The sequence below is a fragment of the Seriola aureovittata genome, chromosome 15, assembly GCF_021018895.1.
Source record: "Seriola aureovittata isolate HTS-2021-v1 ecotype China chromosome 15, ASM2101889v1, whole genome shotgun sequence".
NCBI lineage: Eukaryota > Metazoa > Chordata > Actinopteri > Carangiformes > Carangidae > Seriola > Seriola aureovittata.
Genome location: NC_079378.1, coordinates 23752660 through 23771119, shown reverse-complemented (window position 1 = coordinate 23771119; position 18460 = coordinate 23752660). Strand labels below are relative to the sequence as shown.

Sequence of the window (18460 nt, the reverse complement as noted above, 5' to 3'; positions counted from 1 at the left end):
AGCTGGTGTGGCGCTCAGTCAGATGAATAAATAGAAGCGCCTCTATTTGTGACCGAATGTGAAGCTGCTCAGTGCGCTGTGAGCAGGCTGGAGTTAATTCTGCATGATATTTTAACTCAGTGCCTCTGCTCTGCAAAGGCACGGATGGCTCCCTGCTTCCACATCTTTGCCAGGCTGCCGTCTCTATTTTACCCCCCCCCCCCCCCCCATGTGTCATATACCGAAAGGCCAGTGGAGAAAAATGGATTGCACTGGCAGAGCAATGCATTTCTGTCTGAGAGGTGTAAATGGTAGCTGTGAAGGAAGGCAGCTCCAAGCGTCTTTTTTCCCCGTGGCTCTGTTTTTAATTCAGCATCGTCCAGGAAACAGACTGCATACTTGACAAGCATCACAGTCTAACTCACTGGCTTCGAGGAATGCTGCTCTTTCTGTAAATGGGTCATCTGGGCCACTTCTGAAGTAAAAGTAGAGATATGGTCTTTACGTATGTACTGCTGTATGTAGCCCGAGAGCACGGACAGTGTCTTGGTACAAGTGTGATGTGCACGTCGGGGATAAAACAGATGATGTGATATTATTGGTTTATCCCATCCAGGTGAACAGGATGAGCAGGTTTACATCTGTGACATTCACGTGTGTGTGTGTGTGTGTGTGTGTGTGTGTGTGTGTGTGTGTGTGTGTGTGCGCGCGCGCGTGTGCCTGTGTGTGTGTGGGGAGTGTCGGTAAATTGTTTGCTTGATAGCTGAAAGATGTCTCACCCATTGAAATGTCTTTGGGTCTCCCTTGACCCAAGTTAAATTGAACACACCCACAGTGCACATCAAATAGCTCTCATGCCACAGGCCTGTGTGCTGTTGTGAAGTCAAAGGACACCAGGGAGGGAACGCTGCTTTCTGGGTTGGACAGTGATTGTACTCGGTGGCACTCGTACTATGATGTTCCATTGTGGAAAAACACTGAGCTCTGTTTAGTGGTTGTCTTTTTATTCCCTCACAGTTCTCATGGATGCTATGCTAGCGTTTCTATGGAATCCGCCCACTCACTGTACATGCAGCCAGGCGGGCAGACAGGAAAGCAGCTGAAGTTTTCTGCAACGTGGCCCTGACTGACTGTTTATTAGACAAGAACTTTGACACCATCAGAGCAGGAAGTTCGGCCTCAAGGGAGCTCGGCTCTGAGAAAGATGAAACGCAGGGTGAAGCGAATGAAATATGCATGAAGACTGTATCTGTCTCAGCTCCTACTACTGTATGCAGCAGCAGTAGCAGCACTGTTGCAGGTTTTTTGGGAGATAATGGACGTCTGTGACTGCTGTGAGGTGGCACAGTTCAATACATCGGTAATTCCTCGTTGGGACGAGGCCAAACACATCAGGATGTAGATGCTTATATCCAGATTTCTTTGAAGGAATTAACTTTATTAGTGTTCATTAAGTTAATAAATGCCACATGTAGCATTTATCATCAACAGCAGAACAGTTAACGGGCGCACTTGTCTTGAGAGAGGACTGCTAATGTGAAATATACACCATTTATTTTTGGTAATAAGTTGGTAATCTGGGAGTAAGAAGTCTTTAAAGTTCGACCAAAGTTGTGGGTGTTCTCAAAGTGTTGATATTTTTGAAAAATGGGGAATTGAACTTCCTCCTCTCCCACATGATGCGTCACTATTAATGAGCCAGGGGTCCAAAGCAAACGCATATTATTTTGACAGTTTGGGAACCCCCTGCTGTACGGGCCCGTAGCATGCTACCTATTGATCTGTGTCCAGATCAAAGGAAATGATCAACTCAGCACTTTCCTCAGCAGCTCTGCTTTCCTCTCATCTCCTCTTGTGCTAGAAGATGCTGATTTAAGCAGCAGTTCTCGTCTTCAGGCTGTTTCATATTCAGATGCTGAGAAGTAGTTTCTCTGTGTTTTGGTTGAAAATTATAATACCATACTCGAGGGGATGTTACGGTTCTTGTTTTACTCTTTCTAGCGATATTTCAAGTCATTGTCTCTGCGTTAGCATGGTAGTCAATAGCCTCAAACACAATACATAGAAGCATATACAGTACATACCACTTACAGAGCTGCTGAATCTTAGCTGCAGGTTCAGGTTCTCCATTCCCACAGTGCAGTTTGAACCGTTTAAAGTCTGCTAATATTTGTACAGCTGTAGGCATTCGAGTGTGTTTGGCGTCTCGGCTTTGCTCACAACTCTCACAAATTGCTACTGACGGCAGAAAATTTCACACGTTTGCAGCATTGTTTTTGGGTGAAACTAGGCAGCAACTTTCCTGATGCAGCGTCGGGGAAGGAGGTTTGTGTTTTTCTTGTGTACTGGTTTCAGATCCGTCCAGACTAAATGGGGAACCCAGAGGGAGAACAGAGACCGTCTCACAGCATGAGGCACAGACTAATCCCACGCTCTTCCTGTTTCACTTTACCCGAGATAATGAGTTTGCACACGGCGCTTCCTTAGATCCAGGTGCTGTACAGATGCTTCAGAGCTGCCAGCGTGGTGAAGCACAATTAATCCATTAATATATGCACGTAAGCTAACGTGTTTGCCTTTTACACAAGTTCCTACTGCAACATTATTCTCTGAAATAACAGACTTATATTAGAGTGAAATGGATCTACAGTATTATATGTTTATTTAGTAACAGCACTCAGTGGCATCAACATCACACCAACAGACACACAGTATAATCTCTGCTTTCATTTGTAAGAGGCTTATTTCCAGTGTTCTTGATACACTTTGATCAGTATCCAGCCAGCGTCTCATGGTACATGTCAGCATGGTTATATAAGATTTTAGTTTAAATTAGACTAAAATAAAAGCTAATTAAATTGTGTTTCTTGTAGCCATGTATCCTTGGCTTGTACCTTGGCCAGTTCATCTTTATTTTATATGTTGTATAATGTGAAAAACTAGGTTCCTCACTAAAGTTAAATAAACCATCCACTCCTTACTGCTGTAGTTCTGCATGCTCAGTGAAATCACAGCTTGATCCCTGAAAATGGAGGCAGGAGGCTTTGTTTCTGTGAATTGTAATGGATGTTCATACTTATTTAATCCATATTTAATTGCATGTTTATTTTTAGGGTTAGGTCATTGCCACATTAGCTGAATTTCTTTCTGCACATGAACGCAACTTGACACTGAATTTGTAATGCTGTATCTTTACAATTATTCTAAATTTGTCAGCAGTTGTCTCAACATTTGTATTTATAAAGAGAGTAGGCTCTGATTACAGACCATGGAAAAAGCAATATATTTAGCCTGACACTCGGGTGAATCATCATCACTGCACATGTTACATTTGCTTTCATATCCTGTGTTGTGTCTGTGTGGAGAGTCTGACTCAGTGCTTTTTCCTGTGGACAGAGGGAGGAAAAAGGAAGAGAGCAAGAAACAGGCGGCTCTCAGGAGCTGCAGCGCTCCTGGCCTGCTGCTGGTTTCATCTGACAAGCCTCTTGTGTCACACAATGACAGGAATCCCCCGAGAGCCACTTCAACTAGTGAGCCTCCACAGAGCCGCGTGACTTTATGTTCATTAGTTATTAATGATTGGTCTGTTTCATACTCCAGGGGTCTGTTGTTTCCTATTTCCCACTTCACCCTCTCTGTAAGTGTTCACTTTTGGCAGTATGGAAGCTTCTTAGAAATGTCCTCATGCATAAGTTTGCTATTTTTATGGCTTGGAGATGGTCAGTATACTGGTAATTACTGGTCTCTCATTGTGGTGTTTGTGAGTAAGAGAGCTGGACAGGAAGTGCAAAGATGGTTCTTCGCTCGTCCTCTGAGTATATGTTCTATATTTGGACATGTGTCCCAGTGTATCTGTGTTATCTTACCATTGGGGAAGTGATATACTGCTTGCTGCACTGGTGACTCCTGCAGGTTGTTCTGGGCACCTGTACGGAGCGGGACGCGTGCTACGTCCTCCTGGTGAAACTCCTGGTGACACCATGTGTATGAAAGGAAGTAAAACACTGTCTTCACCCTTCCCAAGACGTAATTCTTTCCCCCCTGGAGGGTAAATCATTTTTAGCAATGCTAGCAGTATGGCCTTCTCTTCTAGAGTCACAGCTCTGTTTTTTCTTGACAGATATCAGCTGATATCCAGAGGAGGAATCCTAATGAATTTGGAGATCACCTGACTCTTTATCTGGTGCCAAGAGCAGCACAGTGTTTTCTCAGTGACATATCATTCATATCCTGACGTTTCACCGAGCGACAGCCTCATACTGATCAATTCTGAGTGAAATGTCTCGACAACTATTTACATATTTGGATGGCTCACAGAACCAGCCCTTTATTATAATATGAATTCTTAACTTGTGTGGTTTACAGTAAAGACAAATTGGCTGTAAAGTTTTTGAAATATTGCCCCTGTGTGTTTATTCAGCCCTGCAGCTTTCATACCAGGTAGACTGGAACAGAAAACAAAGCCGCCTTTGTGTCCATGTCTTTCCATGGAAAAGACAAAATTAAACAAAAGTTAGATTGTTGACAAGAAGTGTGTGTCACGACAGATGATTTCAGTAGATCTCTCCTAAACCACAGTTACCACACAGGTACAATATATGTGAGTGCTGGCGGCGGCGAACAGTCACAGGGATGGTGCTGTGTTTGGTCTCCAGTGGCTCCGGCAGCAACATCACAGAATCAGTGTTGACAAAAACCCGCAGTGTCCATGAAATCACACTCAGAATCTGTATCTGCAGCAGGGTGTGAATCAGTGCGCAGTGTCTAAAAAAAGCTTTCTGAACTGTTCCTCAACCCTTTGCAGTGCTCTCTTTTTTAAAAAGCAGTTTTTGTGGTGGTGTAGGGGTGTGGTCAGACCAAGTTCCTCCGTCTACCACTTGCCACAAACTGGAGCCCGTTTCAACGCAGCCCAGAGCTCAGTATGCTCTCTACCCACATGCTCTATGGCCTTGGCATGCCACACGTTGTTGGACCCAAATTACAGCAGTATGGGAGCGCATACGCTGAAAACCCCTCCACAGATGATCCACCCACATATTAAGAAGTGTGTCTGAGACAAAGACGGGCTTTGTCAGCGTTGGTAGCTGCTGTTTGTGCCTAAACAGCCTACAGGTCATGTGGAAATAAAGAACTCATAACTATGTTAATATCAATTTTTATTTGTATTTGTCAGAATGTACTTAAGTCCTCAGATGCAGAGCACAGAAACAGTGCAAGGGCTTGCATCATACAGCTGTGTTTTTCAATTTAAGAATACAATGGAACGGTTGTGTCTCGTCTACAAACCGCACACGTGGTCACAGGTTAAATCGAATTGTAAACCACTGAAGGAACCTGCAATAATAAGGGTTTAGTCTGTGTGATCAGTCATAATAAAAACCGTTAGCCTCATCCAGACCGTGCATGGCCCAGCAGTCTCAATGCCACATGTTAGAGATCTAATCCTCCTCCTCCTCCTCCTCCTCCTGGTCCTTTCTCCCTTTCTTGCTGTCTTTTCTTCACAAGTGAGGAAAACTCTGGAAAAACTGCGAGAGGAGAAAAACATACCCATGGCTGAGACTGTGTCGCTCCCTTCCTCTTGGTATGAGAGAGAGTGAAAGAGGCACCGGCGCACACACACACACACACACACACACACACACACACACACACACACACACACACACACACACACTCAGCACAGCGGTTGGCAGCCTGCAGTACTTCCTCATCCTGACTGACTGTGTTGAGGCAGACAGCCGTTACTCCTGACCCTTCGTTTTTTGCCCTCACACTCTCTCCGTGGAGCTCAGTGAAGGGTGAATATTTTTGGTCACTTGTACTTCAGGCGGAGGGCAGGCTCTGGGACAGCATCCAGTACCGTACGACACGTGAGTGAACTGCACCACGGTTTTAGCTTTTCTTTTTTTTTGTGTGTGACACCATTCTGCCTTCTCCCTCTCTTGCTCATTACTCACTACCTTAAACTCTCAGATGATACTGGATCATGTTGTTTTACCTTCACTCATTGTTTTCCAGTTTAAATGGGACAATGGGGTTTACTCAGGGTTGAAGGTGTGATAGATGACTGTTGTATTGGAATGGGAAAGTTTGAAAGAGGGAAAACTGGAGTCATTTTATAATAGGTTTAGGAAGAAAGTGACTGAGAACATCTGCTGATGATTTTTCTGCCAGGTTTCTCACATTTCTGTCAAACACTGAAAGTATATTTGTGAAAGGGAAAGTGGCTTGAGCAAACTTTGTTGTGCTCTGAAGAACTAGTATTAACACAAGGATTTACAACAGTATTTAACCTGAGCTGACTGTATTTAAGCTTAAGGCATCCTCACAGCTTGTTATGTTATGGCCAACCAACCACTGGGCAAGACCGGAAAGCGTTCAAGAAAGGATGTGATGACACATTTAACTCTGTCTTATATCCTTTAACAGCCACTGCAGGCGGGAGACTACGAGCTGCTCAGTAGTTGAATCACTTGTGTTGCTGCTTTTGGTGCTTTGTTGTTAGTTGTAATGAATCTGAACTAGATGTGGTGTAATTCAAAATAGATAATTGTTTGAATTTGTTCAGAGTAAAATAATTGATTGTAGTAAGGCAGTGCAGTCAACCCTGAGTGCACTCTGTCCAATTAGGTGCCACCACAGGAAGGCAGCAGGTTTTGCAGAAGGTCTGCGGTTTCCCCTCTGATCACTGATCTTTTTTCTTTTTTAGATGTCTGTATAAATGGCAGCGACAGCACGTTCGCTCTCATACACAGAGCTCCTAGTGACGGGAGGGAGCTCCGTATCCCACACGAACACATGAACTGAACATTTGAGGCTGTGCTCACTGGCCCGTCCTGCGCTGTGCCACAGCAACCTGCATTTAAGGTCAGAGAATGGTCAGGACTGGTTGGCTTGGATTTCTCAACCTAATCTGAGGCTAGTTGAGGTTGCGGCAAGCTGAACTGGCTAAGTTACATACTCGTCTAATGAACGTGTCCATACGAGGTATTTTCTCTGTAACTGTTATGTCGTAGAGTAATTACTGGTTTTGTCTCAGCTTCTGTCCTATTTTTTGCTGAGCACGAGTTTCTTCTGTAAGTTGCACTGTAAAATAAATGTGGATCTTTTTTCAGGAAAACTATGAATACCACTTTTTCGTAGAAGTAAATTATTGTAATTGTTGACGTGATCTTTTCTATACCTGTCATTGTGAACGTAATGGATCAGTTAAAGCTAAATTAAAGGGTAGAAAAACAGCGGTGTGTATGTGCATCTTGACTTGAGCTATTTCCAGTGTTTTATTTAATTCTTTTAGTTTATCAAACTTTTATATTACCAGGCAAGACAATGGCAGCCTGTAGGGGAGAAGGAGGGGGTGGGCAAACAGAAGCAAACAGACAAAAACAAAAGGAGAAGAAAGAAAACAAAGCAGAGTGACTAATGACTCGTGTATCATGGTTGATCTTGGTTGTGTGATGAAAGTGCATCTGCCTGTTCCTCAGGGTTGTGTCAGATCAGGTGACATGCAAGTGACTGTTTTCACCCAGACTCAAACTGATAACTGTTTTCAGTTGGTATTGGATCCTCGTGCTTTCTCCTTATCTCATCGCAGCAGTCCAGAAACTGCTCTGCTGCTCCTCCATCCCATGTTCAGCCTGACATTCATGTTCCTGTTCTTGGAGGCAATGTAATTAAAGCAGATGACAACCCATTACTTATGGCTGTGGTGACTACAAATTACATTTGCTTTTCTATTTTTGTATTTTTCAGAGCAAATTCCACTTTTAGCTTTTTTTAGCAGCCATGTTTAAGGCACGATGTCATCATCCGACATGCTTGTTCTGTCCGTCTGAACAGAGGTGAAGTTGAAGTCAGTAGATGTTTGTCATTTTTGTCAGGTGAGTTTCTTTTGAAGAGAGATACCCAGGTCACACGCTCTGCCTTCATTCTAGTTCAACTATGTTGCGTGTCTCTCAAAGACATTTTGGTTTCAAAACTAGGTCGCTGTAAAGTAAATGGGACGCACTTCTGGCTCCTGAGAATCGTATCTCTGCAGAGGAAAATGGAGAGGTCGTATTTGCATAACTGAGTCCTGCAGAAGTCCAAAGAAGGTGGATTAGACTTTGATCCACAGGCTTTTGTGTAAAGGTTAACATTTCAAACATTTCACAGTTTCCTGATTTATTTAATTTATTACAGAAAAATGTTTGGTTGGTGCTCAGTTCCCTTCTGTTTCAAAAATGAAAATAATATCGCCTCTGGGGGGACATCCTCAATTTTGCTTCGCTTCCTCATTTAGCCCACACCAACATCAGAGCAGGTTTAGAAGCGAGTCAAACGCGTGTAGCCGTGAAAGCTGATCTAAAGGGAGGTGAGCCTTGCAGCTGAGGTGTTAGACGACCAGGCCGGGCAGTTAGTCACAGGATCTCGCCGAGGGAGGTCTAAGTATCATATGATGGAAGCAGCAGGGAGACACATGCTCTCATACAGGAAAAAAACAGAGTGCATACAGTGTGCTTTAATCAGATAAGTCCTCAAGCACCCACAAGCATTCTCGAACTTACTAGCTTGGTAAAATGTCCCGACCTGGGACATCCTGACAAATGACTGATGTTTATATTCTTGGAGTTGGCTGGTGCCCCCACTGCTCCTTTTACCCATGATATCATTATTTGTTGGACTGCCGACCGGTGGTCACTGCAGATCTTTATTGCTGCATCATTTGTCCTGCTTCACATGCAACATTTTCAGCCACTCCACCGAAACACATCAGTAGAAACAGATTAAAGCGGAGGGATAAAAAGTGTCCTCCCTGTCCTGAGGTAACTTGTGTACATGCTTGCAGAGACGAGAGGGTTTCCCTGTGTCTGTCGGAGCAGAAGATCCGGTTACCTCAGCTCCGATCAATGAATCAGCCGCTCCACTGGGAGCTGCAGAGCTTTTTACCAGTGCACTCTCTCCTTGGTTGAGTGCACTCCACCATCTCTCCATTTCCTACAGCTACTCTTTGTCCAGATGAGTACATTTCCGTCTGGACATCACATGCACACCTTTAACAGACTGTATGACCACATCCTGTTGGAGAAGGGAAAAATCAAGCCAGTATTGTGATATGTTTTAACTCCTCACAGAGGAATGGCAGCTGTGAGTGTAGCTGGCTGCATACCTCCTCCTAGATGTGTGGAGATTGTGCTGTGTGCTGGTCAGTGCTGCTGCTTTGAACAAATCAGATAAGAGATTTTGTTCTGTCTCCTCCCTCTAGCAGGAAGTAGTTCAATGGTGTGGCTACTGAATTAACCTTAGCTGCCCTCAGAAGCAGCTCTTAGCTTGTATATTTTGGAACGGCCACAAATGTCAGCAGTCAGCGTTAGCATAATGTTCTTATTCACACAAAGCAAAGGTGCCGCCTGTTATTCTGTGCTTCGCCTGTAGTTTTACCGTACTGTGGTATTCGAAGGGAACAATTCTGGAGTCCCAAACATGGCTACATGTTTTATTCATAATATGGTTGCTGTAAAACATTTGAACCACTTTTTGTTTTTCTACATCCTTTTGTCAGTGGTGACAATGTCCTGGAAATGTTTAGATCTACACTGCCCCACAAAGGAAGGAGACAGAAACTTCAGCTTTGTATAAAATTGATTGTTTGTGTCAGAAACCATTTTTACACCATGTCAGTTGTGTTGTTGTTGTTGTTCTCAGAGACATGTTTGTTGTTCTAAGTGATTCTTTTGTTGATGGAAAATCATGTTCATATTCTTGGTGCTTTTGGGGCAGACAGTGGATATTGTGGTAAAGACAGAGCAACTTTCCAAAAGACAAAACTGACCATCTGTGTTGGAAGAATCTGCAGGGGAGCTGTTCTGCAGCGAACACACAGGAAAATTAATGCCGTCATTTGTCTTGAGAATAACTGGGGCAGATATTTTGATTGTGATATATGGGTATGATTTCAGTTGGAGTGGTCATTTTTGCATTTTATTTTCATTGAAAAAATGTTGATGATGTGATTTTTGTTCGTTCTTTACCAAACAAACTTTTTCCTTTCTGTCTGGAGAATATGACCTGTAGGCCAGAGCGACTCTGTAGCACCACAACGCTTCATTTATGGTCTGTTATGACACATTTTACCTTTTTATCGAAAGAGTTGCAGCTCCTGCGATTTGGATATTGCACAATTTCGATGAACTCTTCAGCCCTGAGGATAATGATTCAGAAGCTTGATATTTTACGGTGTCCTCTCTTCTCTGGACTTCTCTCAGGTGTAGTTAGCTGACACACAGCCATGCTGAAAGCGGGCGCCACCAAGGTGGGGCTGCCCAAGCCGGGACTCCAGGAGCGAGCCAGGCAAGCCTCCTTGGTCCCCTCCTCCTCATCCTCCACCTCCACAGCAATGAAGACCACTAGATCCTCCAGCCTGCTCGCCTCAGAACAGCGCCTCAGCAGGGTCAGTCACACGCCAATCTCACACTTACTAACGTAAATTTCTATGAGTGATGTTGGTTAAATGAAATGTCTGAAACATTATTGTAACTTTATTAGACCCATGGTGTTGGTATTAACAGCACTGGTGTTTCTAGCTGAAAAGAGCCAGCAGTGATGACGCCTTGACGAAGCCTGCACTGGGAGCCGCTGCCTCTGGCTCCCGGATGAGGAAGACTGTGACCACCGGAGCCATCTCAGATCTGGCTGAGGCCCGTCCTCGCAGCACGTCTGGTAAGGAACTCTTGTCTGAACTCTTGTCTTCACATAACCACAGTTTCAGAGACTTGGTTTAATGAAAATAAAAGAATATGATGCTGAAAATCAGGAGCTGTAAACTAACTATAGATGTGGTCCATGTGTGTAGTTGGGGTTTAGAGATCTAAAGAGAGAGAACTAACCGCCTGCGGCCACTAGAGGGCGACAGCGCATCACCAAAGCTGCTGGCGGTAACCAGCAGCTCGAGAGATGCTTCTCTTCACACTTGTCCCTTTTCTTCCTGTGTCTCTTTTCTTCGTGTTCGGTTGGCACTGGTTCGGTGCAGGTGGCGGAGGACAAAGGTTCTCTGGGTTTGGGTCCAGAACTGAGAGACTGTGTGCATTCATAGTCTGCTCCTTAGTCAACATCTGCTCAGCCATGTGAACAGCAGGATGTGTTTTGGATGACAAATGAGGAAAAATGAAAGTTTTTCTTCATTCAAGTGCAAGAGCAGAAACATGATGTTGGTGGGGTTATTGGCTGGTGTTTTGTTGTCATTTTACTTTAGTGTGTGTGTGTGTGTGTGTGTGTGTGTGTGTGTGTGTGTGTGTCTGTGTGTTTTTGTGTTTGTGTTGCTGTGTTTTGGTTTAGGTTACAGTGCTGTATTGTGGTCTGTGTTGTTCAGTCACTCACAGAGAAACACCCCAAAGCTCTGAATGAAATGGGAGCTTCTGTTACTGTGAGCTCTGTTATGGCATACACACAGTAATACAGTGTAAGCACACATTATTTTAGATAAACCCTTGGCTTCCACTCCACCATTGCTGTCGAAGTGAGCGTTTAATTCTAAAAACTATTGGAAACGCACCTTAAATACAAAATCTATTAAGCTGAACAAAGTGTCACAGTCATCCGGGTTATACAAGTTCAGTCAAGTGAAAAAATAAATGTTATTGTGGGTAGAAACATTTTGTTCATCATAACAATAATACAAAAACTTGCGTGTTTCATGGTAAACATGGTGTAATATTTACATTTGGCCAAACATGAAAGGAGCATTCAGGGGAAGTGAAGCAGCTCTCACACCTTTATTTGCTTATTGTTTAACTGAATCCCAAGCAGCTGTCTCATACTGAACTATATACAGTGCTTTTTGCTCTGAAGTTCCATATTAAGTTATTATCTGAAAATAGACAGCTTCCACACATTCATCCCCCATCCCCCTCAAGCTCCTCTCCTACCAGCCACACAACCCCCAAAAAAAATCTACCTAGAATTTTTAAACAGGCGTGTTTAATCTTTTAGTTCATATCTATCTGAATGTGTCGTACACATGACAAGGTCTTAAGATGGTGCTTCACGGTGCAGTCTTACTGGAATGACTTGTCATTACTTCCATCTGTGTTCGCTCCAGTTGCTGTCTTTACAGCGAACAAGGTTTGTGGTAAGAATTCAGAGAATGAAGATCTACGGCAATAATTCAAGTGACACATTAGAGACGTGTGAAAGGCAGAGGAAGGGTGGAGATACATGAGGCGACGTACCTCAGATAATGATGCTTAGACACGTATGGAACAAATACTGTCGCCTCCTAGGGTTAGAGAACGACACATCGCTGCTGTTGGGAGTTTGTGGTCCTTGACATCCATGTTTGTTTCCTGAGGTTGAATCGCACACTTTATCTTATCATTTTTCCTCGTCGCTGAAAATACTGCGTATCATCAGAAGGATGTTGTTATGATAAACAGATAAACAGATAAATAAAAGCAGCTACACTTCCTCCTGATGGCAGAACTCGTATTGCACGTTGGACATGTAAGGCAGTTGATAATGACAGGGATTTGGTTGCAGTAATTGATGTTGTTCGCAGGGCACCCTTGGAAAATGTGAGGGATAACTGTGTTTGTTTACGGAGGCCCGTCGACACAGTGTGTGGATCCTGTGCTCTCGTGAAGTTCCTCTTCAAAGCGGCTGCTGTGTTGTGCTGAAGAAAAGATAATTGAATTCTACTTGACAAAAGACTCCAGAGGAGCTGAGAAACCTGGGCCAAGCGAGGCTCTCGGCTCTTTCACACACAATTAGACCATGATCAGCTTTCACTGGACTGAGCTCTAATTAACCAAAGTTTGGTTTCTCAAAGTGTTTTCACACCCAAGGACAAGAACAGGTTCCCACTTTGTGCTGTTCATGACAAATTCATTACTCTAAACGGACTGCGCCTGGCCTACTTCTGTCAGCCAACCAAAGCTGAGGATGGAAATATTGTTAAATAATTACTGGTCAAAAATAAAAACCTTCTTTAAAATGAGTTTTGATGCTGTTACGAAGCTGCATTTTATATCAGGCTTATTGGTATCCTGTACGTTAAATCAGCTGACTCTTTATATTGAGCTTGTTTTGCATTTCTTATGCTGATCTCAACAGGATGTTTATCTTCACTGCAGAAGCTAAATCATCAGTTAGATGGACTATTTGTTTTTCCCGAAAAAAACACGTTATCTTCTGTGTTTTATCTTCAAACAAAGTTATCCAGCTTTATTCACTTTTATGTTCCCAATTAAAAAATATTGATGATTTGATCTCATCAAACATTTCATTTGAAGTAAGTAACTTACTTCATATTTATATATATATATGGAACACTTAAATCCTCAATCGTGTACTAACAGCTGTATCTTGTCCTACTGTAAGAGTGGTGCCGCAGCTCCACGTGAGGTTCCCACCAGGTCGTCCACCTGGTAAAGTGCATGTCAAGACTTATGAAGACAGACAATGAGTGGATATGTCAAACAGGTCATAAAAAAACAAGTCAAGGAGCAAGTGGAAAATCAGATCAGACACCTGAAAGAGCAGTGACGGTTAACCACGCATGCAAGTACCGACGATCATCATTCAACCTGCTGCCCTCAGCTCTAAGTCACTGCGCCTGCCCCGAGAGCTCGGCTGAAATATCCTCACAGGGGAAATGTCATGATTTGAATATAGATTGGGGTGGTGGTCTGTGGTATTTTTAACTCTTTGAGTTGTCGTGCTTCAAAAAAATAAGTTGTCTGTGTTTATCGACGCAGAAGGGAAGAAAAAACATCTCCCGAATCCCAAATTTGCAGCATGACATTTTGGGATTAACATGTTCACAGGAGTCCTGAGACGTGTCTTCAGGCTTGTCTCAGAGATATTGTCACCCAACAGGTTGGTCATAAACAGATGCGCTTCTCCCTAGTTGATATATGACATTACACAGTGACAAGAAGCAATCAGGACTCACTGGGCTCAGAGGCACAGTCATCGTACCTGACAGGCAGTAATTGAGTCTTTTCTCAGAGGCCATTAAAGAACATTCTGTGACCAGACCGGATGCATGACAGGATCGTTACTGAGCGGCGAAAACACGACTTACTGAAGTTGTATGGAGGGAGAAAAATCATCAAGCGTCTTTTGTCCTTTACAAACGATGCACTTGAATGAATGTCATCTTGCTATGAACTGTAATTGTACCCACATCCCATTGAGCGAATCAGTGCTAATTAAACGTAGGAATGAGGACTGCAGTGGGGAGATGCAGCGTTCGTTTGATCAGAACTGGGTCAGATGAGCGTGAGATGCTGTGCATGCGTAGAAAATCAAAGAAACAAACAATAAAGATGATATTTCTGCTAACTAGTATAATTTTGAAAATACCGCAGCACTGTGAGTTTAGTGCAGCAGTCGGTCTCCTGTCGGGTAGCTGATCAGTGGTTTCCTTTTTCTCTGGATGAAATCAACCAAATTTGTCCATAAACTGCCATTTTTTCATCATCTCTGAAAATATTATTGCAATACCGTCTCATCTTCATCTAAATATCAGCTATGAGCATTGTAACGCAAATGACAGACGTCACTGTAGTCACTGTTTTTGTGTGAGAAAAGGCTTTTATCCTCCTAAACATTAAAACAGAGCTGGACGATATCCAAGAAAAATCATATTGCTATTATTTTTGGCAGATTTTTTCGATATGAGTCATAATTATTGTGGGAATGGTCATTTTTGCATTTCACTTTCTCTGGAAAAAGAAAATATGCTAATGATGATGACGTGATTGTTGTTGGGTCTTGTACCTAATATTTTTCTTGCTGTGATTCGTAGGATGAAGCTTCACTGACGGTCTTTCAAAGAATTGCAGCTCCTGCGATTTGGATATTGCACTTGGCCGTTTTGCGACTATGATTAATTGAATATAAAAAACAATATTCAAGCAGAGTAACTACAGTATACTTGCATTAGGCGCCAAAAAACGCAATAACATTAAAACGCCAAACACACACACCAGTATTGGCTAAAGGTGTCCGGTCTGACCCCACCCTCGCCTGCCCTCACAGCATGCCGTGCAAAACTGTTATTTTTGCTAATGGAGTCTTGCTCCTATCCCAGTTGGCGCTTTACCAACTCTACCGCGCTGTCAGACAACGGGTTAAAACCCAGCCTCATCCTGATGACTTATTTAAAACGCCTCATCAATAATTCAGTAAAGCTTTCACTTGGAGAGGAGTCCCTGTGGAGAGAGCAAGGGGAAGAGACAGAAGGAGATAAGACTGTCCTGCTCTATAAATAACAAGCCCAGTAGGGGCGACTGCAGGACATAACTTTATGAACAGTCACTTCAGTGACAGACCTTCACCTTCGTTACGTCAGTGCTGTCACGCTGATTGTTAATAGGAGTGTAAAGCTTAATGTGAACATGCTTCAGCGAGTCGTTTCCGTGTTGGTTTCTCTTAAATGAATAGATATTCAGATTTCACTGCTCCGCCTCTGCTGATACAAGTGTCTGATACTAAATCCAGCTGGGTTATTGGAGGTTTGTAGCTTTCGCCCTGTTTCATAGAATATTCCATGATCTGTCAGAGAATATTTGGCAGCAGCTAGTATCACTTTCTGCCTCCTGGTAAAGAACAAACATGTTGAGTGTGTTGAGTGTTTGCACATTTGAAAAGAGCTGTCAGTGTGTTTCTGCTGCACAGTGTCATTCTGCTGAGTGACACGCGTCAGTGTAATACACTTCATAAATTAACTTAATTTATTTAATTAATAAATTGAAATAAATTGATAAATGACTTCAGAAACACCACGCATTTATTAAACTTAAAAAACAGTTGACTTTCTTCAACTTTAAATTCAATTCAACAGAAAATAAAATAAAAAAAGTGTTAAAAAAATTAGATAAATAAAATCTAAATATATACAATTAAAGATTTAATCATGGATCAAAATAAATAATAATTAGTGTACTTCCACAACCACTAATCATATATTCAGTATATAAAAAAGGGTAAATAAAGATAATTTAGACCAGAATAAATTAGATCAAATGTGTTGTTACATACTGAAAACTCAGTACCTGCCTCAGTCTAAGGAAATTAAAGGCTGGCCCGACTCTGAACCGGCGTTGCTAACGTTCGCTGACACGTAACCAGGAAGTGGATAAAAGGGATGAAATTTGTTACTAAACAGAACGTGGCAAAATCATCGGTTCATCTTCTTTTCATAATCGTTGGAAACCAAAACTGTAATCTTAAATGAAAATAATTTCCCAGCCGTAATGTGGCGTCAGTCTCCTCTGCTAATGTCATGATTCGTGAAGTCGAGGAGAGATGTTACATGCTGTTTGCTACACGCTGATTCAAATGCATTTTACAGGGTAGCAGAAATATTTTTTGCTGTATCATTCCCTAAATCACCATCAACCAAACACACGCCGTTAATTTTGTGACGTCCCGGCCCCTGCTGGATGAGAGCTCTGCTGTCAGTGAGCGATGGACTGGAGGTTCCTCTCGGATTGTTCGCCATATGTGAAGTCTGCTAACAACACAGACGTCTTTCCGTTTCCCTGTTAATCACCTCGTAGCTCGTGTCATTTCCTCGTGGAGCCAATTCACTGTGGGGAGAGAAAGGAAGATGGATGTATGATGCAAGTGTCGGCTGACCTTAACAGTCTCAGTCAAGGAGAGGCAGAGCAGAGACACAAAGGCAAGCAGGAAATATTATGGACCCAGCGTGTGTGTGAGCTTTACTATGCACAACTCAGACTCCAGACAGCAGTAATGTGGTCCCAGCAGGGCCCTGTCTGTGTGTGTCAGTGTTTGGGAGGCGGGAGGAGGGAGAAGTATGGACCTTGAGCTCCTCTATCTGTCAGATGAATTAATCAAACATGCCTCAGCCCACTGGGACGACTCAACCTGCATAAGCACTCAGCCATGGCAGACGCACAGTAGCACAAACAGTAAGAGGGACATACATGCTTACACATGCAGATAGACACGCACCAATATGCATGGGGAATTACACATAATGCCCTGTCCTGTGTACATTACAGTATATACAGTGTGATAGTGTACTCCTCCGTTTATTATGCATGCAGTGTAAAAAGGATTATGGTGAGCAGGAATAGCTGCACTCCTACTCAACACAGCTCATCTAAAGGGCCAGAATTAACACTGTATCTGCAGCTCTTGCATCGACTCAGACACAAACACACCTGCTCCCTTTTAAGGTTTGTTGACCACAGCTTTGGCATCAAGTCTCAAATTCCTCTCTTGAGAAGCTTGTGACCGTAGAAAGTCCCCTCGAGATGCAAGACGGAGAGAAACGGCCCTGCCAGATTTTGAAAGAGGCCTGTTGGGCTCACAGAGATGGACGTCCTGCGGTGAGGAGAACATTCTTAGCTGGATTACAGGCATGTTTGTTTACTAAGGTGGATGTGCTGCTCCGAGACGAGGAGAGAGGAGAATATTAAGAAAGGAAGAGGAAAAGTCTACCAACAGTTTGTGCAGTATTCAAATGAAAGGCTCGGGAGTCGCCGTGTACAGTATGATATCAAAGCGCTGAATATTCAACCTGATGTGGGCAGAATCATGCAGCAAGATAGACCTTCTTTACAGCTACCGGAGAATTTTTAAAAGGCTTTTCTGGCCGAAGCTTAAAGTATTTTATGCATCAAATACACACTGAGGAAGAAATTCAGCTACAACCACAAATTCATTTTTATTTCCACGTTTCTTCTCAGCAGTGAAACACGACAGAAAGAAGCTGGTAGTTGGGAGCTTACGCAACATAGATGCTCATACAACTAAAAATATCAGTGTCTATCTGTGTCAAGTATGGCTTTGAAAAATTGATGATGAAGATAAGATGAATTTTAATTTCTGATAAATAGCACATGATACTGATTTTTGTTCATGCGGAGCATTTAAAGTTTTGACCATCAGTGTACCAAACTGTATCATAGATAGCTGGATGAAATAGTAGCAGTAAAACACTGTTGCTGTCACTTCTAGTACAAGTAAATAATTATTAGTTTGCCTGAGTCACTGCTGTTTTCAAAAGTTTTCATCTATAAAATAATGTTTTTATAAAAGGTATAAGATCAATTAAGTATAACTAAGATCCATTTTAATTATTATTTTTTTTAAACTTTTAACAGCAGTGTGCCTGTAGTGTGAAAGAGTAGTTTCTGTTTTTCCACACATGCACTTACTAAAACACAACAGGGAATATTTGGGATCCAAGAAGATCCTGAAAATGAAAAGTCATTCTCCCTTCCAACTTGGTTTCTCCCTGTAGCTCCTGCCATCATTAATATTTAACCTGTGCATACATTGTGAATGAGAGAGGACAGAAAATAACAAGCCATCTACATACTAGCTTCACCCAACCCCACCTAAACTAGCACACACACACACACACACACACACACACACACACACACCCCAATGCTATTGTCCCCTGCTGTGTGTGCTGCAGGGAAAATGGTACAGAAAGCCTGGGGTGGCCTCTGATCCCCAGCCC

General features: G+C 42.8%; 1 protein-coding gene across 4 annotated transcripts in view; it reads left to right on the top strand.

The window, feature by feature from the left end:
* The window catches only part of specc1 (sperm antigen with calponin homology and coiled-coil domains 1), a 69224-nt gene that overhangs the window by 4309 nt on the left and 46455 nt on the right, over positions 1-18460 (top strand). The window contains exons 1-4 of one of the 4 annotated variants that reach the window (XM_056397197.1): positions 5695-5849; positions 6689-6846; positions 10224-10408; positions 10542-10677. In XM_056397197.1, coding sequence (XP_056253172.1) covers positions 10247-10408; positions 10542-10677 — 298 coding nt within the window. In that variant the 5' untranslated portion in view covers positions 5695-5849; positions 6689-6846; positions 10224-10246. Of the gene's footprint in view, positions 1-5694; positions 5850-6688; positions 6847-10223; positions 10409-10526; positions 10678-18460 lie in introns of those variants that run through there. The other 3 variants (XM_056397195.1, XM_056397196.1, XM_056397198.1) reach the window with 3 other exon arrangements.